Source organism: Convolutriloba macropyga, chromosome 4, assembly GCF_964194025.1.
Source record: "Convolutriloba macropyga chromosome 4, txConMacr16.3, whole genome shotgun sequence".
NCBI classification, from domain to species: Eukaryota; Metazoa; Xenacoelomorpha; order Acoela; family Convolutidae; genus Convolutriloba; species Convolutriloba macropyga.
The window spans coordinates 59,405,582-59,429,551 of record NC_134471.1 but is presented as its reverse complement, the minus strand read 5'-3'; the positions used below and the strand labels follow the sequence as shown (position 1 = coordinate 59,429,551).

The 23,970-nt window shown below is 34.1% G+C and overlaps 1 protein-coding gene across 1 annotated transcript in view; it reads right to left on the bottom strand.

Moving 5' to 3' along the window:
- Positions 1-8,689: 8,689 nt before the first annotated feature.
- The window catches only part of LOC142337791 (mitochondrial ornithine transporter 1-like), a 49,735-nt gene continuing 34,454 nt past the window's right edge, over positions 8,690-23,970 (bottom strand). The window contains exons 3-4 of the mRNA XM_075387310.1: positions 9,472-9,648; positions 8,690-9,274 (exon numbers count right to left, since the gene is read on the bottom strand). Of these exons, the coding sequence (XP_075243425.1) occupies positions 8,804-9,274; positions 9,472-9,648 (648 nt within the window). The 3' untranslated portion in view covers positions 8,690-8,803. The remainder of the gene's footprint in view (positions 9,275-9,471; positions 9,649-23,970) is intronic.

Below are 23,970 nucleotides of genomic sequence, written 5' to 3'. Positions count from 1 at the left end.
ATCACTGAAAAAAATAAAATCGATGCTCATCATTTCAATTATTGATGTCAATTACTGCATAACTTCTTAATGCCTAACCGAACTCCACCAGGAAAAAATTTATGACAGTTGTACTAAATAACCCACACGCTGAAAGAGCAGTCGATTGCAAATATCTGTTTCCAATGAAGCACACCAAACGAATCTCTGGGAATCTTTCAAAGGAGGCGCATTCAAATGGACCATAACAGACAAAAAAAGAAGAAAACACATACCAACTAAAATCGCATGAATTGCTTTTCAACGTCCAGCTCGATTTAACTTTCATTCAAGATCCCGGGTTGAACCCATAATTTAAAAAGTTATAAAATTACAACTTCATATTATGGCGTCATTGGAGCTTACTTTAAGATACTAAGTTTTAGTGTGCAAAATGGATCTGATTAATGCTCATTTATCATTAGACTTTGAGTAGTCAAGTGTCGCGAATTAAGTTAGCATCAAAAATTCAGAATGCCAGCAATTTCGAGCAAACATCAAGAAGTCAAGCATAAAAAACTTCAAAGAAATCAAATAGCTAAAACAAACGACAGGATACTCTAGAAAAAAAGCCCTAGCAAAAACTTTTCTGAAAGAAGACACACGACTATTGAGCTACAAACACATCAATCATGCGATAAAAACCGTTAAACTACTACGGTATGAAATATAATTAATATGAGCTGAAGACTACAAAAATCTGAACAGGCCTGAAACAGCGTCTGGAAACAAGAGTACAGACATCCACCACTCCAATTTCAGAAGATAAAAACGAAAGGTGTTGTTAACATTGTTACAGCATATCAGTTGTCATTACAATGTGAGTTGTTTAAAAAGCAATATCACGCGGTTGTCACTGCCCTCTCGCAGTCAATAAACACCCCACCTTTGATTCGGAAACATATAACGTCTCGGTCGATAGCGATAAAAATAGTAAAATATTAATCAAGTATAAGCAGGAAAATTATTTCGATTAATCATATACCAGACAGTTAAACTTAGTTTATTATGATCATTGGATCAAAGAAAAAAATTGCAGTATTTATCGATTTCAGATCAAATTCTACCAAAGACGGCCTCAATTATTTCAATGTATACCGTTTATGTGAAAACAACGTACTGACTGATTAACGATAGGTGGTTCCAACATAATAGATAACAAGGCGGCTCAATTATGTGCGATGGCACATAAGGTTCCGACCCCGCCCATCCACAATTTTGGCATAATTGTCTACCAAATGAGGAACAGATAGAAAAACCCAAAAATTATTTTTTGCGAATCCCAAAAAAGCCCAAGACTTTTTCAAAAAATTCTGTATGAACGATAAGATAGCCTCCAAAGCAAATAACTCAGTGGAGTAAGAATTGATGCATTAGATTGCTGTAATATGTCAATATTAAGAAAGCGAGTCAAAACGAACAGCAAAATCAAACAACAACAACAACAAACATTAATTACATCAAAAAACTTATGTCCCTCTTAAAAACTAAATTCAATAACAAAGTCAACATACCGTCAGATAAACCTAAAACTAAACAAAAATAACTTATAAATCACCAGAAAACATATGCGACCAGTCCATAAAAAGGTTTGGTAACAATTATACAAAAAAGAACAAAAACAGTAAAGTAAAAAAATAAACTTATTTTTTTTGAAACAGTTAACTTCAAAGTAATAAAAACCATTAGGAATCAATTAATATTACCACAAATTTACGATTACCACTGCTTCTATAGAAGGGCATTAGGACCTGTCCTTATTCATTTTTTAAAGCGGCTAAAAAGAACAACAAAGAATAAACAAAATTTCAATTGAAACTTGCCAGAAAACGCTGTCAAAACCGTCAAGCCAAATTTTGGCAAACAAAAAATATTTGATTGCGCCTTCTTCAAACAGCTATAATGTAGTACGTGGCAATTCATTAGTAAGACTAGGTAACAAGTAGACAAAAAAGCGAAGTGCTAAAGTATGTAATACTTTTCATTTTTTTTTTCGAAACAAAATTACATTCAATGTCATGAAAGGCATTAATTACAAAAAGAGCTATTTAAATAGGGTCGTTCATTCATGAAAAAGAAACCCTCGAGTTCTGTTATTATCCAGAATATTTCTTGCATCTACAAAAAGAACGTCAAATATGACAAAAATCAAATTAATTTACTTTTTTTGTGAAAAACCGGTGTCGAAGCCAGTAAGGTCATAACAAATTCTTTTAAAAAAGATTTTTGGACACCAATCCCTTTTATTCCTTTGACACCCATAATGTCAAATTTGACCTGTAATTAACTAACGAGATTAGGTAACAAAAAGAAACATAAAATGAACAAAATTGCGAAGTTAAAAAGTTTTTTTTTAATTTTGGAAAACGATTGTTTTCAAAGTCATGAAAGCCATCAGCTATCTACTAATATCAGAATATCGCTTCTTCTATTCCTCCATGAAAAGCCAATGAAAGCTATCACTATACAGGAAATTTCATACGACCGAAACGACAAAGTATATATGACAGTTCGGGACAAAATTAAAAAATTCAATTGATTTCTTCAAAAAAGAGGCGTCGAGGCCGTTAAAACGATGATGTATATCTTTCAGGATTTTAATATGTTCAATTTTGTCTTATTGTGAATGCTAATAAGGTGACATGAGAACTGTCAATAATGTGATAATGTGACAAAATTAGAAAACGTGAAAAACTGGCAAAAATCAAAACAAACAAAAATCTGAAATCTTGTAGTATCAAAGCCAGAAAACAATAACTTCAGGCTTAAAACTGCAACCGATAATAAATATTAAATCAGTAGAAAGAAGAAGCAGTCTTTCTTTTATGACACTAAGCTGGAAGTTGAACAAATTAAAGAAAAAAGAGGAAAAGTTAATTAAGTCATTATTTATTGAAAAGTCAATTATTTTTTAAAAAAGAAACGACCATAAACTTTCAATTAAAAAACTAAATGCATTAGCTTGGAGCTGCTAAGCAAGCGACTTGGTGTGACCTATCACTCCTGAGCTTTGATTTGATATGTTCTGTTCTTTATTATTAAAAAAAAACAGACCGACTGATTACAACCCGATTTTTTTTTGGATTGTAACAGTCCAAGAATGGCCCAAAACTAGCCCTGCTAAATACTTATTGTCCGTTAGGAACAATTGATTTTTCGAATGTTGTAGATATAGATAATTTGTTAGTTGAAAACTCAAAATAAATTCTGCATTTTTGATAATCAACTAGTAAAGTTAGCAAAAAACGGCAAAGTTTTAACTACAGTGCACTCTCAGCGGACTCTGAAGTAGAAATAGCCCCCCTCTGACTCTACAAAGATTGTATGAGTGTTGTTTGGGGGTGAAGTGTTGGCAAATTTAATCAAAGTGGACTAAAGTAGCTTATTTCGTGCTGTTTTTGATGAAAAAGGCTAAACTTTGAAATGTTTATCCAGATTTTTTGACCAAAAAAATTAAATCAAAACAATCAATCATGCTTGTTCGTCTTCAAAAATAAAATCAACGACACTATTCTGAAAAATTATAACCAATTTTAGCAAAATTGACGAAATTTTAGGCGAAAATTCCGGAAAATGTGAATAAAAACAACGTGAATTCACTCTTCTTTTCTCAGAAGTTTAAACCTCGATAACTCCCTGTAGAAAACGAAAATTTAAAAAATCTTTTTAATTCCATATTCTACGCTGGACGAGCTTTCTAATGATACCAGTCTCAACTCTCTACGATGAATATATCGAGCGGCGAAAATTCACGGAACAAAAAAAAAGAAAACCCATTTGAGTATATAGTTCCTCCCCCCTCAAGAGGGTCGGAACAATAATTTTCTTTTCCGAAAAAGCAAAACTATAGCATCATAAAAGAAGTCATAGAGGAGCAAAAATGCTGAAACTTTGATGCAAAGTAAACATAACCAAACAAAGGACTAAGGCCGAACTATCTAAACCCAAACAACTGAAAAGGGGCTGATATTTAAAAAAAAACTTGTCCCAATGAGACTAAGAATCATCGATGGAGACGACGAATTAAAAAAACATAGCAGGACAAGTCCTGAAATACAATTCAAAGAATTGTATACAATTATAACCTGAAAACCATTTACTTCGCTTTAAAAGGCAAATGAGAGCTTTTAGCAATTAGACTAAGCAATAAAACAACACAAGAACAATAAAAAACAAGCAAGACAAAATTCAATTTTTATAATTTGAAAAGACAGCATCAACATCAAAAAACAACTGCTATGAACTCAAATTGTCAACTATATTCCCCTATTTCTCATTAGCAACCTGTCATTAAAGGTCGCTGAGTCCTCTCACTTATAACATTAAATGATAAGACAGAAAAAACCATAAATCGCAACAAAACAGTATAAAAGTCACAGAACGCGACAGCTACTGAAGGATACAATAATTAATTCAGCTAATTAACCATCAATTAATTGAGTCCCCAATGACCACCGTTAAGACTTGATTTTATGTGATAAGACAGCAATAAGTACAACAAATACTATCAAAACTTAAAAAAATCAATAAGATTCTTTTGAAAACGGAAAAGCGTATAAGTCAAAAAAAGCAATAGCTATGAACTGAAATGAATTGCTTTAATTGAAGCCTTTTAAGTAACCAATGAGACTTGTCAATAATGATACTAAGAGCTCAGATGACAAAGTCGGAAAGAAAAACTGAAAAACTCAAAAGAAAAGCAAAACTCAAAAAACAATAATTACTACTGAAAACAATTAGTGTCAAAGTCATAGAAAGCACTAGCTTTAAACAAAAACGATTAGAACGATAAACCTGACCCCAATTAGCAGCATCAGAGACCTGTCACCAATGAAATTAATTGATAAGACATCAAAAAGTACAAAGAATACTTGCAGAACAAAAATTCACTGAAAATTTGAGAAAAAGTAGTGTCAAAGTCATCAAAAGCACCAGCTATTACCTCGAGCCATTAAATAGGTTCTTTTATGTCTCATTAACAACCAATCAGACCTGTCATTGATAATACTAAGTGATAAGACAACAGATAATTTTAAAAAGGGGCAAAATCTTAAATTCACGATTATTTCATAACAAATAGTGGCAAAGTCATAAAAAATGTTAGCTGCCCTTTAATGAATTCAAGCAAGAGCAAATATGCACAATGTTAAAAAAAATATACCGTCTGAAAAGCACTGAAGGAGAGGAAACTCTGAAAACAGAAGTCAACTTGACGCACCTGAAAAACAACCCATCTAAACAACCGCCAAATTGTTTAAACCTCAATTTCTCACTCCATTTTAAAGTTATTTTGAAAGCAACGGCTCAAACCTACTCAATTTTTGCTCCCTTTAGTATTTTAGTGTAACCGAATTTCAGCACTGACGTGAAAAAGCGGAAAAAAAGCGTGAACAGATCTTTTAAAAAAGACAGCGCACCAATAGAATTCAAATTCTTTCAATTGTAAAAAACACGATGTCCCCAATAATAGCCGCTATCACTTCGATGCTATAAATAAACAATAGGACCAAAATAGAGAACTTCCGTTTTTTCGACTAGAAGCCGAAATATTATTTGGATTTGGATGAAATTGTAAACAAATAACCTTCAATCTTCAATTAGAGAGCTATATACTCAGCTGACCTTATCGCCTTCATTAAAGTAAGCAGAAGTCTCTCTGAGAGCAAGGAAAGTCATTTTTCAGAGTGAGGTATGTCACGTGTGACTAAAAATTTAATTACGCGAATGAACAAAAAAACATAGCAGGACAAGTCCTGACGTACAATTCAAAGAATTTTCATTGACTAAACAGAAAAAACTAGACCTAGAATGGACTATGAATTAATTGAGAAAATAATTTTGAAAAAACATCAGATAAAAAGTAAGAAAAAAAAGAAAATCGATGTCAAAATGCAGCATGTGAACACAAAAAACCACTAGCGAGAAATGAAAATTTAATTGAAACAAAAAACTAGGCCTAGAATGGCTGTGTATGGATTGGGAAAACCATTTAGAAAAAAATCCGATTCGAAAAATTGAAAAAACAGTAAAAATCAGTGTGAAATTGCCGCATGTGAACAAAAAACCACTACCGAGAAACCGAATTGTTGTTCAAACACCATTTTCTCACTCTACTTTAAAATTAGAGCGAAAAATATTCACGCCGCAAAACCACTCGCTTTTTCGCTCCATTTCCTGTTTCGGCGTGACCAAAATCACTACTCAAATTTGACTTCAAAAATCATGAAAATGTGTAAACAGTTCTTGAAAAAAACATAGCCGGAAGAATTCCGGAAACGACTCGAAGTGAAAATCCATTTAAACGCCATCCAACTACTCATCAAACAAAACGTGCCTTCAATAATTTATGATTATCTTGAAACAAAAAAGTAAAAACAATAAAATCAAATCTGTTAAAATATGATAAAAAATCTGATCAGATTTTGTTATAAATTGAGATCCCGAAAAAACTATTTCTGCCAAAATAACTTCATCAAAACAACTAGTACTTACATAAAATCACTTTTGTGAATTTTGAAAAAATACTTGAGGCTAAAATTATGAAAAAAAAAACTTTTAAAAACAACTTTCACTGAAAAACTGGAAAAAGTTACTAAATTTTTTAATATTTCAAGAACATATAAATCCAAAGAAAAATTCCCTTCAGCCAATGGGGTATCCAGATTCTCGCAAAACAAAAGGCAGGCCATAATAGGCAAAGAAACTTAGCTAAAAACAGAAAAAAAGGGAAAAACTGCAAAAAATTAAGAAAAATTAAGAAAAAATTTTCGCCATTTTTTGTCAAATTTCTCAACAAAAAAATTATTCTTACCTACAAAACTGTAATCAATTGTTATCATAAAATTGCTCAAGTAGAAGGGTTTTCTTCAATACCCATTTGAGCCAATAAAACAAAATAATCGTCAAAAAACGCAAAAATTAGCACGAAAATCAGCAAAATACATTAAAAACCTCCGAATTATCATAAAATTTAAATGAATTTCCAGAAACCTTCAAACCACTACCGAAATCTGCCTAAAATTAAGACAAAATCATAACCAAACCTCTTAATCAAAATAAAAGAAAAAAACTGCTTTAAAATGCCGCACGTGAACAAAAAAATTTCGCTCGCTTAGAGAAAATTTTTTCACAGATCAATTTTTTGCTCTCTCAAAAACAGCGGTATGAACAAAAACCACTCTCTTTTCGCTCCGCTCTTCACTTTTGTTCAGCAACCAAATCACTCCAAATTTTTTCACGCGTTTCATTTCCCGCTTAAAAATTCACTCCAATAAAATTGATTAAAAAAAATGACTTCTCCAATACTCATCTTCGAGTCGTAAGAAAGACAGCGCCCCAATACAATTCAAATTCTTTGAATTGTAAAAAAATTGCTCACTAAGAGTGAAAAAGGACGTCGCTCACTCAATGAAGCCTAAAATGCAGCCAAAAAAATTTCAACAGTTGGTGGTCTCCTTAATGATAGTGTGGCGTCTCACACGCGAAAATTTATAAAACACCATGTAGGCCGCAAAAACTTAAACTTTGTCAGCATTAGACCAACAAATAATGTACTTCAGTGGTCTGTAAAGACTTTTCATAAGCATACGCTAAAAATATCAAATAAATGTACACAAACTTTTACGTATCAAACTAGAAAACAGACCTGAAATATGTTCCACATTTTAAAAAAGTTCAACAAACAACAAATAGCCGCTATGAAAACAATATCAAAACATAAACAGAATAAAGACGGATAAATTGCTTCTCGAACGACAGGCGGGGCTGTTTAATTCAGAAGGGACTATAGGCTAGATAATTTTCTACGGGTGTAAAAATTTAGGACGAAGGAGGAGTTGAAACCATCGACCTCCTGTGAGACGCATTAATCACTCGGCAAACACGCCCCTGTGATAGCTTCTCTAACAATCGCTTTTGTTTTAGCAAGACATAATTTCTAAATAAAAACAATTTAGGTCACACAAAATCAAGCAAACAAGCGTAAAAAAGCAGTGAAATCGAAAGAATTTTCTAGAACAAAACATTCAAACAAACAAAACTGTTTAAAAAAGACACACGCTCACACTAATTGCTTCACACTTCGTTCGAGAGCAATTAAAATATCAATATCAAAACGAATACCAAGGTAATGGTAGTAAGGTAACTTTAAAACCTTGAAAGCTAAGACCTGAAATAAAAGCATAAACATAAACCGATTGATGTCGGAAGAATTGCTCACGAACGACAGGCGAGTGGAAAAACATCTTCCCACACTGAGATTCGAACCATTCACCTCCAGATCCATAACCAGATTCACTGCGCACTCGGCTATCAGTCCCCTCTTGCTTTGCGATTTTTTATTAGCAACAAGCTTTACTTCGAAGTGAGAGCAAGAGAGATCACTCAAAAATGAAGAACGAAAGCGTGAAAAAGTCTCTAGGGAAGTCAAAGAATGTGCTAGAAGAAAAGCGCAAAAACGGCCAAGCGAAAAATTTGCATAAAAAAGACCATTACGTTTACAATAATTGCTATGAACTTCGTTCAAGAGCAATTAAAAACATCAATTACAGATGTTCATGGGGGATGGGAGTTGAAAAGAAACCAGTTTTGGAAATAAAGTAAGTATAGGCCCGAACACACCATATTCAGGTTTTAGTAAGGGCTGACTTTAAACACGACTAGCAACAAAAAATACAGAAATTAGCGATGTTTCAATTTCAAATTTCATCATCACTATCTAATATCTTTCGTTCAATTTATTAATACAGTGACAGATATATTGCACAAAAGAAAGCTTCAACTGATACTAAATAGAAGCGCCGCACATGTACATCATACACTTCCTTGAATACTCGTAAGTCAAAAACAAACAAGCAGTTGCAGGAATAGTTCTAATCACAGTGGGTAACAACCCTTTGTACAATGCCCTTACTCCTTCTGTTTTGTAAATGGTTTTTAACGTTTTTCCAAACGGCATCGATTCACCTTCGGCTAACTGCGACCTCGACTTAACAACATCAGATGGAAATATGCATGTCCACAGACAAACACCCGCAAAAGCTCCACAAACCGCCATTCTAAAAGGACCAATATCGTTTTTATTTTCTCCTTTTCGCGTTAACTGCGTCTTTGCAAACTCGTATCCGTAGAAAAAGAAGAAATAGCCTGGCATCTCTCGAAACAGGGTTCCAACAAAGCCACGGAAGAATCCAGGGACACCCTCGGTTCTGAAGATGTGCCTGGTTAGTTGCACTGGTCCTGAGAATTGCATCGGTTGCTGAAATCACAAGTAAAGCATTTATCAACTCTTGCGATGACACAATTTTGCGGACGAGTGTCCGACAAATTGCTCTTGAATGACAAGGCAGTGAGCCGATACCACTGTAGCCTGCTTCAGCCCACCCTGGAGAGGGTCAATTGAATTGAAGCTCACCCAACCCCCTCCCCCATGCGAATATGTAAACAGTTTCTAACGTTTTTGGACTGTGCCACTTCACGTATGGCCTGTAGTCTGCACTTGACCAGTTCTGTGGGACACAAAGCGAGGGAGGAGAAGAAGGCAGCACTTCCACCAGAACACGCATTTTGAAAGGTGCTCAAGTTGGTGTAGTCCGGATTGCTAACCAAAGTGGCCACGCCTCTCTGGCAAAGCTGAATAACACACAAACGACAGTTATTTTACTTTAGCTATTTTGCTGTTCAGAGGGCGTTAGCGGATAGAATTATAAAACAGCTGGACTAGACATCACTCAAGTATGCTTTCAATCTCACTGCCGACATTTGAGATGAGTGATGTATCTGTGTTTATATTTCTATGACCTTAGATTTTAAAACCTGTTTATTATTTAAGTCAAGACCTCGAATCTCGAACGTGATGCACTGCTATCATATTGTATGAAATAACTTTTTTCACAACATCAGTCGCAGAATTTTTACACTAACTTTCGCCTACGCCGGATGTTATACCAACCACCATTATTGATAAGCGGAAACTCATCGCTCGGCAGATAGCGAAAAACGGCTAAGTCACTAAAATTAATACCGGTAAGAAAAATGATTTTCGGGAAATTTTTCAGCTATAATGGTTCGGTATGTCGTTAAAAACTTTTCGACACAAATGGCCCCATTTATAGCAGTGACTATAATTTGAAAGGGAATATAAATTTAGGTGTTAAAATACCAAGTCTGCGGTTTCAGAAGTCACAATGCCAGAAGCTCCTATATACATTGGCAGATGTATACCATAAACTTTGTGCATATTTAAATTTGCAAATTGCGGTTTCAACAAAGTTTACGTACGTGACTAATAGAGTACTTGCAAAATTATGGCTGAAATCTCAAACCTCTACGCGGTTCTCGATGGAGGCAGAAAATTCTCAATGAATTCAAGCACAGTCAGGAAATCAATGCTAAAAATGCATTGTGATAGCAATTTTGATATACCAAACTGGTAGAGCCGGTGATAGACCCGGTAATGTGCTTTTGCACATAATGGTCCGACCCCGGTTATCCAAATTTTTGGTTTAATTGCCAAATGAGGAAGAGATGGAAAACTTCCAAAAGTTCAATTGTAGTTCAAAAATAATTGGTAATAAAAAAACAGATCCCGCAGTAAATAAGGCCACATTAGAGGACCTATCAGACCTGGCATATTCTAGACTACGACAAGACAACCGACAAAATCAAATAACAACAACATACATTATTTAAATCGAAAACTCAACTAAATAAGAATGTCAAAATAGCGTCAAAAAAACCTAAATTAAACATATTAATTTGTACTTTATCGAAAAAACGTGGAAACAGTCCTTAAAGAGACTCGGTAACACGTAGACACATAACAAAAAGGCAAAGTTTTAAAAAGTAAGTTTTTCAAAGCATAGCTGGCAGATTGCCAGAAAATAGCCGCAATAGTTTCGCAGATCTGCGGTCTCAAAAAAGAAGCAGACCAAAAAAGGAACTTTTTAAAATGCGGAGCTGTTGTATTTTTAAAATATAATTAAATTAATGATGATTCTAATAGCTGCCCTTAAATACTGCCCTGCAGGTAGGGTGAAACACTGATTTGACCTCAACTCTATGAATAAAAGAAAAAAAGTCAATTGCAGAATGAAGAAGTCATTTTGAGAGTAAGAGCACGAAAGAAAAATGCACTTTCAAATAAGAGTCAAAAATGACGTCACCCACACAAAGAAAATTTGAAGTGGCGATTGTGACGTCATTTGGTCGCAACAAAAATCCCGTTGATGAAATTAAAAAAAAAAAACCAAGAGAAGGCCAAAAATAACCTCAGCTATCGCTTTGCGGCTACTAAACAAATATTTTCAAACAATCAAAACCATTAGATATCAACTGAAATGTTTAAATAGGTTTGTGTTCACTTATACTTCTATGTGCACCTCACCTTTAGCCGAAGCCTCAGGCATTTAGTCATCAGACCTATAGAGGAAAGAATTCCAAGCCATGAAGACCAGAGCATCGGTGCAAAAACCATCAGGGTCTAGCTGTTTGAGGAATTGAGTTCCGTCAGCCTCCTTAAAACCTCCTTAAACTCTTCTTAAAACCATCATAATTCCGTTTAAAGACACTGACACCAGTCATTATCCAGAATTTCGTACGTCTACAAAAACAAACGACAAACGCAGAAAAAAAGATTACCTGAAATTTGCAACACAACGGTGTCAAGGCCGTTAAACATATTTTATTTCCAAAAAGTACGATAACGCAAAATAAAAAATCAATTACGCCTTCTTTGAACACCGATAATGCAATGTCTGACCTCAGTAATGAGACTAGGTAAATAGTAGACAAAACAGAAAAAGGCAAAATTAAAAAAAAGATCAATTGTATTTTTCGGAAATAATTAATTTCAAAGTTCCAAAAACACTAGCTATCACCTACAATAATTAAATAGGTTTTTTAATTCTCCAACGAAAGCCATTCAGATCTGTCGTTAATCAGAATACGTCATATGTCAACAAAATTAACGACAACAGACAGGAATCAAAATATAAAGCTGGCAAAAAACCCACAGTCGAAGTCGTTTAATTGTGCCTTTTGGCAGAACCAATAAAATTCAAAGCCGTGAAAACTTTAGCTATTAACTGAAATCAGTAGATAAGGTTCATTTGTCATCGTAGAAAACCACTAAGACCTGTAATTATCCGGATATTTTCATTGGACTACGAAAAGAACGACAAATAAAGTAAAAAACAAAAAAATTCCACTGAATTCTGTTAGAAGACGGCTTCGAAGCCGCTAAAACCATAATCTATTCAAACAAAATTAGTAAGTTGATTTGTGCTTTCCCTCAAACGCCAATAAAGTAATGTCTGATCAGCCAAGGACGTGAAAAAACAACAAAACGAAGCGTAAAATTGGGAAAACGATAAAAATCGAACTTTTTGTTAAAACTCGTATAAAACCAAAAAAAACTTTACTTAAAACGTCAATCAGCAATAAAAATTAAACGATAACCCATAAACTACCTGTCTTTGCTGACCTTAAACTACAATTTGACAAATGAAGAGAAAAAGTGTCTAAGCTCATTAATTCCTTGTTTATTTGAGAAACAAATATTTTTATAAGTCAAAACAACCGTAAGCTTTCGAAAACCGAAAACAATATATATAGTTTCTTTGGAACTCCTTAGAAAGTCAATTGCACCTGCCATTAGTGAGCCTTGTTTTGAATTGTTCAGATCTGTATTCAAGAACACTCTCAAAGAAAGAGGAAGTAAAACCAGCCCTATTTAGAGTTGAAGAAGATTGTTTCAGCAGTTTTAAGGTGTGTTGATAAGTCAAATTTAAACAAAGTGTACTAAATAAAGAAGCTTATTTCGTGCCAATTTTGATCAAACAAGCAGAATTTTTAAAAGTTTAGCAAAAAAAATTAGCCAAGAAATTGGTTCAAACAGTTGGATCAAAAAGTATTGGGTCAAACTGTTTAACAACTCTTCTATCTTTATAGGTAAAACCAACAATACTATCGTTAACAATTTTAATATTTTTAGATAAAAATGGCTAAAATTGAGTTAAAATACAAAAAATGTAAACAAAAACAACGCAAATCGGTCAAATATTCACAAAACCTTAACTCGCAATAACTCCGTGCAAAAAAACAAAATCTTTCTAACATTATATTTTACGGTGGCGGGCTTTCTAGTGATACCGCTCAAAAGCCTCTACAAAGATTATATTGATCGGCCAAAATTGACAGGAAAAAAAACCCATTTGGGTATAGAGTTCCTCCCCAACTAAAGTAGGTCAGGGCAATCAGTATTTCAATAGTTCTGAGGGTTTACTTTATGTTTAAATAAATTTAAATAAAATGTGAAACCTGCAAATGTAGTAAGGTGATGTAGATTAGAGAAAAAAATTAACGTGGCCGTCAGATTGCCGAATTAGCTGCAAAACGTAAGCCATTCAGATCTGTCGTTAGTCAGAATACGTCAAATGTCTACAAAATAAACGACAACAGACAGGCATCAAAAATTTAAAGCTGGCAAAAAACCCACAGTCGAAGCCATTTAATTGTGCCTTTTGGCAGAACCAATAATATGGTATGCGAGCTGTAATTAGAGAGACTAATGTTTTAAGCGAGAAAAAAAACAACAAAGCAAAGTTATAATAAGTTTTCAAAACATTTGACTTCAAAGTAGGTCAGGGCAATCAGTAATTCAATAGTTCTGAGGGTTTACTTTATGTTTAAATAAATTTAAATAAAATGTGAAACCTGCAAATGTAGTAAGGTGATGTAAATTAGAGAAAAAAAATTAACGTGGCCGTTAGATTTCCGAATTAATTTTTTTCTCTAATCTACATCACCTTACTACATTTGCAGGTTTCACATTTTATTTAAATTTATTTAAACATAAAGTAAACCCGCAGAACTATTGAATTACTGATTGCCCTGACCTACTTTAGTTGGGGAGGAACTATATAACCAAATGGGTTTTTTCCAGTCAATTTTGGCCGATCAATATAATCATTGTAGAGGCTTTTGAGTGGTATCACTAGAAAGACCGCCACCGTAAAATATACTAAAACGTGATGTAGAATATGGATGTCAACAGATACAGAATTAAGTTCAAGCAGTCGCCAACCTCCTTAAAGGCTAAATTAATTTAAGACTAAAAAATGTTTAAAATTCAAATTCAATATTTTATTCTGGTGGTCATCCTTAATTCTTAACAAGTAAACAAGTTTTAAATTTTAGCAATTTAGAAATTATTTAAAGAGCGAGGTAATTCAATGGTCGTCAAAAATTTCCGACAGTTCAGCTTAAAACTCATTTGCAGGTTTCACATTTTATTTAAATTTATTTAAACATAAAGTAAACCCGCAGAACTATTGAATTACTGATTGCCCTGACCTACTTTAGTTGGGGAGGAACTATATAACCAAATGGGTTTTTTTCCAGTCAATTTTGGCCGATCAATATAATCATTGTAGAGGCTTTTGAGTGGTATCACTAGAAAGCCCGCCACCGTAAAATATACTAAAACGTGATGTAGAATATGGATGTCAACAGATACAGAATTAAGTTCAAGCAGTCGCCAACCTCCTTAAAGGCTAAATTAATTTAAGACTAAAAAATGTTTAAAATTCAAATTCAATATTTTATTCTGGTGGTCATCCTTAATTCTTAACAAGTAAACAAGTTTTAAATTTTAGAAATTATTTAAAGAGCGAGGTAATTCAATGGTCGTCAAAAATTTCCGACAGTTCAGCTTAAAACTCATTGCTAATTAATTTAAGAATTGAGGTCACGCAAATAAAACTAGCAAAAAGCAGTGAAATAGCAAAATGGAAAAATCAACAAAATGATTCTTTTGAAGTTTTTGGCACGAAAAAGAGCGTCAGTTGGCGAATCAAAAAGAAAACCAAGAACACCGCAATATAGCTATGCTCAGCTAAAAGCTTCGCAGCTATAATAATAAATTCTTTTCTGTAGTCACACTATGTTGACATTTATTCACAAAGCACATCAACAAAATTACAGGGAGTTAGGCGAACAACCCAATACTCTCTCCTGTTGTTTGAATTTTCTCTCCTGCTAAAACAAAGCACACCGTTTAAACAGATCATTTCAACTTGAGTAAATTTTATGTAACTCGATTTTCAAAAATCTTTCCATAGTTCAAATGGATTTAATAGAGATAAATTCAAGACGAGAAATAACTTAATATCTTTCAGTGTTTGTGGCAAAATGTGGGAATATAACTCTTCATCATGCCACTAAAAAATAAAATGGCATTAAGCAACTTAAATTCTAAATACAAACAAAATCTGCTCACAGCCTGGCAATCAATTAGCATAACCGATTCAATTGCTTTGGAACGACTTACATGGCCTCGATTCTATTGTAGCCGGAAAGAATCAAGAAGTCAAGCGTGATAAATGTCACTGAAGAAGCTAAAATGGTCAAGACAAAATTCTTGCATAATAAAAGACACGAATACAAAAATTTCTTTCAAGATTAATTCGAGAGCAATTAGAAGATTCAGATTTTCAGACACACATTTTTGCGATCGATAGATTTAACATTTGGAGCCGTATTCTACAACAAAAAACACCAAGTAGCTAATCGTAAGTTCAGAAAAACGGAGAACTGCTGAATTCCTCGACATTTCACAGAAAAAAAAATTATGATATGATAAGTTATATTAAAATGAAAGTATCGACAATTTTTTTTCGCTGCAAATTTTAAACATCTGTGCTCTTGTCTGTTAGACGAATATTATTCATTTTATCTCGTTCCAGTTGGGGTTAGAGGCATCAAAATGATACAGTTGCACAGTTAAAATTGATAGGTTTCTACTCAATTTTCAATAGGTATTTTCTGAAATTTTGATACCTCAATTTAGCAAAATTGCTTACAAATATTCATATTACGAGACCTGAAAACACTCTCTTCAGGCTCATATTTCAATTAAATATCAATCCAAAAATTCCCGACAAAAGCAGCTTGCCATACAAAACTAATTCCAATTTAATAAAGGAACAACACTCAATTATGAATATTAACTAACCGTGATTGTTATGAATATGTTCGGCTAATCATTTCTCAGCCCATTGTTCTAATCGAATCACAAACCCACTGCAAATATCAAATTAACTCTTCCGTCCGTCTAGCACCCGATCAATTAGCATTTCATTTATATTAACTGAGACAATTAACTGACCCATTGAACAAGTTGAAATTAAACAATGGCATAAAGCAAAATGAAACGTATAAAAACAGTCCCAATCTGTCTCAATTTCATTTCTAATATACAGACACTCTAAAAAACCTCAACTATATCTAAAACTTGATAAAAATAAAACAGAATGTCAGTTTCAATGAAATCAGAGCACCATGAGGAGCAGCAGATCCTGTCAGGAGGTCTTCCAGTGGCTACAATGAGTGGGACTAGCAGTGAAGTGGTACCAGGCACCTTCTACAGACACCAGAGTGCATTCAGAACAGAGAAGGCTGACTCACTAGGAAGGGACTCGAGGGTAGAGGGGGTAAGTTACGCACTAATTCTTTTTGCTTCTAATCGTTCAATTTAAGGATTTGAATTCAAGTCCAATAGGATAACAATTGGCAATAATTTTAAATAGATATCTTTGATGGTATTTTAGACGCGGTTCGAGAAACGAGACGTTGCTGGACGCCAACTTGAAACCGTAAGCTGAGTTGGAAAATTGTCAGTTATCAATCTTAAGGGTAAAATTTTATTTCTTTCAGACACACAAAGAGTTCGTTGCAACTGGAATGACAAAGTGACTAAAACGGCGCCTTTAGAAAATCAACTACCAATATCATTCACAATCTGATCAGACATTGACGTAATTCACAAACTGAACGCTCACAGCTTTATAAATGATCTTGAACTCCAAACATATGCTACTGTGCTCGTACATTATCAGTTTTCAATTACTTCTGATAGTTAAAAAACTATATATAATTAACTATTATTACCGCTATTTGAAACAAATCCTGAATTTTTTAATGAATACCAAATAAACATAGTTGGCAGGTTGGCAGGAAATAGCCGCAATAGCTTTATAGATCTGCTGTCTCAAATGATTAGTAAAAAAAATAGAACAAAAAGAAATTTATTCTTTTCATTAAATGCTGAGATCTTACATTTTGATTGGGAAGCTGTATAACATATTGCTGCTTCTATTAGCTGCTATTAGATAACGTTCATTTAGAGTGACACACACAAACACACTCACCTGACCTTATCTATTTGAATTAAAGTACAGAAACGTACATTCGAGACGGGGGAGCCATTTTTGAGATTGCGGTAAGTCACATGTGACCAAAAACTTAATCACAAGAATGAACAAAAACTCGCTCAACTAAGAGTGAAAAATGACATCAAGCACGCAGTGCAGTCAACATTACATGAACGAATAAAAAAGTAGATTTGAAGTAATTGGGATGTCATATGGTCTCAACACATGACAAAATCTCGACGAAATAAAAAACATAGCAGGACAAGTCCTGAAACAATTCAAAGAAATTTCATTGATGAAACAAACATAGCCGGCAGATTGCAGGAAAATAGCCTCCGTTGACCCGCTTGACGTACATTGGGATTGAAACAGAACAAATAAAAATTGAAATAATTTTTCTGTTGTGTATATTCTGCATACTCTGTTAGGTTCTAAAATTACACTTAATTCAGCTTCTAAACTGAAGGCTTTTAAGTATAATATACTAATGCCAGCTAGTAAAGGCTTTAATCAACTATGATAACTTAATGCATAATGACTTAATGACCTTTTATATTATATGTTTATCCCGTTTTTTTTTCATATTGATCTTTTGACATTGACCAAATTCACTGCATCGCGTAATTCAATACGTGAAAAAAGCAAAATCCACTCAGTTGAAACAGTGAGTGAAGTAAGTCAGAGTCAAGGGTGAAAATCGTGCGTGACTTGTAAAACGTCATCTAAAACGAAAAACGTGATCAAAAGGTAAAGCGAAATAAAAAAAGGAGAGTGCCTAGATAAAAAGCCGCTGAGAGGCTGACGGCGGCTATTATAAAAACTAGACATAGAATGGACTATGAATGGAATCAAAAAATCATTTAAAAAACAATCCGATAAAAACAGATAATCGAAGTCAAATTTCCGCATGTGAACAACAAATGAGCAGCGAGAAAGCAAATTTTAGTTCAAACACCATTTTCTCACTCCAGTTCAAAATTAGCTTGAAAAAATTTCATGTCGCAAAGCCAGTCGTTTTGTGGCTCCGTTTTATGTTTCGGCGTGACCAAAATCATCACTTCAAACTGACTTCAAAAATCACCAAAATGTTTGAACAGAACTTAAAGACAGCGCCCCGTAAAAATTTGAACTCTTTGAATCGTAAAAAACCAAGTGAAAGACAATAATTGCCCCATATATCGCTTTGCGGCTATTAAAAAACTTGACTTCCATTGACAGACATCAGTTACTACGTGTGTCAAATGGAGTGGAGAGGCAAAGTAATTACAAATTCAACGATGTAATTTTAAAGCAAGGCCTGGAAGTTTAAAGAATAATGACCATTTGCGACGTTTCAAGATTCTTTTCACGAAAACCTTAGATCTCTCCAGGATAAGCGTCTACAAATGGCTGTTTATTTTTTGCTTGATAGTTCAAACCTTTTGACATTTTGACCGAATTTGATTTCATGTAATCGTTCAAGAATTCTGCAGCTGTGGAGAACAAACATCTTTCTATGGTATCGGAACTTGAAGTCACAATGCCAAAATTTCGAGTGGCAATTTAATGCAACGCCAATTCTCGACAAACTGGAGCTCTACTTGTCAGAAATTTGTAATGATAGACATTTTTCTTGATCATTAAGAAGTCAAGCGGGAGTGCTCACATTTTAGATCATGAGAAGTTTCAAATTGTTTACAGTTGAATTAAGATTTTAAAGCCCAATTGAGTTTTTCCAGTGAAATTAGAGGTGAGCGTTTGATACCGCAGAGCAGAACAGAACAATGAATGTGACTGCGTAGAAAATTAGCAAACAAATGCACACTCACTTGACCTTATCTATTTGAATTAAAGTACAGAAACGTACATTCGAGACGGGGGAGCCATTTTTGAGATTGAGGTAAGTCACATGTGACCAAAAACTTAATAACAAGAAAGAACAAAAACTCGCTCAACTAAGAGTGAAAAATGACATCAAGCACGCAGTGCAGTCAACATTACATGAACGAATAAAAAAGTAGATTTGAAGTAATTGGGATGTCATATGGTCTCAACACATTACGAAATAAAATCTCGACGAAATAAAAAACATAGCAGGACAAGCATACCATGTTTGCTAAATTTTCCGCGATTTGATCAACAAGCATTTTGTTCAGCGTTAAAGGTTGATTTACCGTCGGAGAGGGTTCGATAATGTCAGCAGTTAATATTTTTTTGCAAAAATTGGGCTCGAGATTAGTAAACATCTAGATGAAAAATACTTGTATACTTCTTAAAGCTGGACAGTCTTTGCTCCGCCATCGCAACGAGATGTTGCAGTCATCCTCAACATTCACGTGCACATTTTAAAATGCCGAAAGTCTGCCGTCCCAGAATTTGCTACTTAGCCAGAAGTTGACATCCGTTGATTTTCGTCATTTTAAAACGTGCGCGTTTCGTGTTTTAAGCATAGTTAAGTGCAGAAGTCACTTCGAAATTCTGACTTAATATCTCGACCCACTTCGCGGTTCTTGATAAACGACAGAAGTTCTCAGTGACTTCAAGCAGAGGCACTTAACCATTACTTCTATTGAGCCGGTGATATAAACAATTACCATTTCAGCTCCAGTAACCGTTCATTACTTGACGTGCCTCGTCGATCTATAATTGGGTCTATAACAGGAATCGTTGATCAAAGCCAAATAAATTGTCCTTTTTTGGGGATAAAATTTAGAATGGGAAAAAGAAGAATGGGATATCTAGCTTGTGTAGGTTTACAAGAGACTAATTGTTTAGCATAATTATAATCTTTCATTCACTACTTAGGCTCAAAAAAGTTGACTGGCATAAAAACTAAATCTCAGTAAAATATTTAAAAATTTTTTCACCATCACTTAAATTTGTGATAATTATTTTTCCTTTTAATCCTTTACATCCTTAGTGGTTTCTCGCTCTGGCTTAATGTTCAGAAATTTCTGTGACAAACTACGTGAGCAAACCGAAAAGGTCTCAGTGATATCGTCGATGTTTGTCCTTTCGATCTGCAAAATTGAAACGGTAACATAATAGATTTTCATGTAACAAACATATGATGGATAGAACTATTCTTCCTTTTTTGTTTCCATCTAGGCTAGTTAGAGGGGAGCAAAAGACCAAACACAAGTAAAATTGCTCACGACTCATTACCGGAAAATCACGAAAGGTTCGCGCTAGCTGTTAACCCACTAACTGCACTAAACTTTCACGATTAAAATTAATCATTACAAGGATTTGCTCCATTTAGTACAACTCGGAAAGAATTAAACACGCTAACCATTTTGGATTCAAACATTTCAAAACGAGAAACTTCAGTGAAGTAAAAATGTTGTAAAAATTTCGACTAAAAACTGAAACCCTAAAATTAAAGTGTAAAATTGAAACTGTAAAACTATTGTGTTCCTGATCAGGAACATGAATATCACCCAAGGTCTGATTGAGTTTAACTTACAAAAAGGTGGCCCCGAATATACCCCAACGTTCACAGATCCATTGAGAGTGAATTGGGAGTTTTTTAATTTTAGAAAAACGCTAATAATTTTTTAAAAATTAAACTGATGATTACTTACAGCTTATTCTAATTTTTTGTCAGGCACACTTAGAGAATAAATTTAACCTTTTCCAATCAGTCTTCAGGCAGCCTCAATTCAAAATTTGAAACTAAGACGAAACAAAGAATCAACATTTTAAAAGAATGTTAACATTAAAAATATATTGTACACCAGATTCCAATTGTACTGAAATGGGTTGATAATATGCAATGTGTCATCAAATAAGTCTAAAACATTCATCACTTTCTATTGAGTCTATTTTAATCCGTTGAGAGAATTGAGACAAGCATACTTTCGGTTGAAAAGTAACACTTTCATGAAACACATCTCACATGTTGGCAAATTGACAAAAAAATTATGCAGCTGTACAAGTCATTTGATGAAGTCATTTACCTAATAATTACTAATCAAATCAATTTTTTTAACGTTCGCCAATAAATAAGGGCAAAGAAAACTGCAACGAATGATCTCAACTTTTATAAGAGATGTCACAGGGCCACTAATATAACAACGTTTTATTCGGCGCACTTGTATTTGAAACTGTTGTCCATACTGGTTATCGAATCCAAACGATAATGACAGAATTCAAAGCAAACACTTTCACTTCTACCCATGTAAGGAGCTTCAGTTTTAACTGATATAACATAGCACGACTAACGACGGAGAAATTGCTCTCGAACGACAGCCGAGTCAATCTAATTCAGCGGAAGCTGTAGCAAAGAAAAACATTTTATGGGCGCAGAAAAATCCGTTAAGGTAGGGATTCGAATTCGAGACCTCCAGCATCGTAGACTGAAAAATTTCCGCTAGCCTATCAGTCCCTTATGATCTTCTAGTTAACGATTACTTTTATTTTTGTAATGAAAACTTACATGAGTCAAGCGTGAAAGTCAGTCAAAAAGTACTCTAATACTCAAAAAGTCACTCAAAATAAAACGGTTCGAAAATATAACGGCCAAGCAAAATTTTAGCATTAAAAAGACACACACGTTTCGAATGACTGCTTCAAACTCTTTAGAGCGCAATTGAAAACATAGCCGGCAGATTGCCGGAAAATAGCCACGATAGACGCTTGTTGCCTTCCATGAATTTAAACAACTAAAGAAACAAGATAAGCAGATTGACTAAAAGACCTTTAGTAGACCACTAGATTTTTTCGGTTAGATACGTACTGTCATTTTTATGATACACATACGGTTTATAAGGAAAAAGCCCTATAAGAGCTTTTTTCAAAATTGATTTTCGAAATCAAAAACTCAAGACTCTAATACTCAAGAATTGGGGCATATACGTTTGGCACTACTTAGATGCACACTATTGACCGCAATAGACGCTTGTGGCCTTCCATGAATTGAAACAAACAAAGAAATAAAATAGACATATTGACCACCAGTCCTCTAAAGGACCACTAGACTTTTTGCTTAGATTCGGACTGTCATTTTTATGAGACACATACGGTCTAAGGAAAAAGCCCTAAAATAGCTTTTTTGAAATTGATTTTCGAAATCAAAAACTCAAGACTAATACTCAAAAATTTGGGCATATAAGTTTGGCACTACTTAGATGCACACTATTGATCATTAACTAGTAAATTTTCATAAAATAAACTTCCATAAGCGAGTTTAGAAGTCACTTTTTGAGTGAGGCAGTTCACGCAATCAACCTACAGCCAGAAATGACGTCAGGCAGACAAATATTAACCGCAAAGCAGTAGAAGTCATTGAAAAAGTCAGGGTAAGACAAAACAAAAATCTGTTAGACGAAGTAAAAAAATTAGGAGCACAATAAGAGCCGCCAGGAATGGCTGACGCGGCTACTAAACAGAGGTATATCAGGGTTAGCTATTGGGTCGCATAACTACTTCATCTGCTTTGCATGCACTCATTACGCTCTTCTCAATTATAATTGCATTGAAAAACAAGTGTCAGAATTCAAGCAAAACGCAAAAAAAATCAACAGATAATTGAACCAAGAAAAATCCAACAGTTTTTAAATATGACAAAAAAATGATCTTGGTATCAAAATCTCATTCCAGAAAAAAAGTGATGCTTTTCATTAAGTGATGCTTTTCTAAAAGAGCGCAAATCTGGTGAACAATTCACACCCTTTTGGTATGCTTCGTCAAATCACCACTAGCTTATGAACGGATATGTACGAAAAAAAAACAAATCGATAGCAACAAAAAGATGTTTCTGAATTCTTCAACAAAATGAAAAGTTAACAGGGTGAGGTAATTTTGAGATCTCAATGATTACCTCATATCATATGATGTACACATCGTTCTCAAAGTTAACTAAGCATTGCATTACGGAAATGTTAAACATAAACCGACTAATGTCGGAAGAATTGCTCTCGAACCACAGGCGGGTGGGAAAACGAACGGTTGGACTCGAACCAATGACCTCCCGCTTCATAGCCATATTTACTGCCGACTGTGCTATTTGGCCCTTATATTTGCAATGCTGCAACCGACTTTATATTAGCAATAAGCTTCACTTCGGAGTGAGAGCAAAAGAGATCACTCAAAAATGAAGAACGAAAGCGTGAAAAAGTCACTTGAGAAGTGAAAGAATGTTCTAGAAGAAAAGCGCAAAATGGACAAGCGACAAATTTGCATAAAAAAGACCAACGCTATGAACCTCCTTCAAGAGCAAATAAACAAATTTGCAGTCGTAGTTTATCAGCTACTTGGAATTCAAGGAACCACGAAAATTGGAAAACTGAAAAAATTAATATTCTCTTTATAGGTTTATAGAATTTGTGAGAATACTTTGCTATGAATACCGGACCGGATAATTTATTGCTCTTTTCGTAGACTAAAAAACTGCTCTGAAACGCTACTAATTCTGAAAGAAATCAGCAAAAACCTATTGAGAAAAACCTGAAAAGGCGGAAAAACGTCAAATTTTACAGTTCTGACGTTCATAGAACATTGATCAATTTAACGTCGTACATCGATTGAAAACTTACAATACCTCCACTTATATGTAAACAGAGCTTTAAAAGTCTTGGGTTTTATCACTTTACCCCGTTTCTTTTGACGAAAACTAAAATCGTTCAGGTGAGCAACACAACATTCAAAGACAGACACGAATTCAATAATAGCTCCAAAATTTGTTCCAGAGCAATTAAACAGGGAAATTCGCTAGTGTCAAATTTAGAATTGTCTTCAATTTATTTTTGAAATCATGATTTTA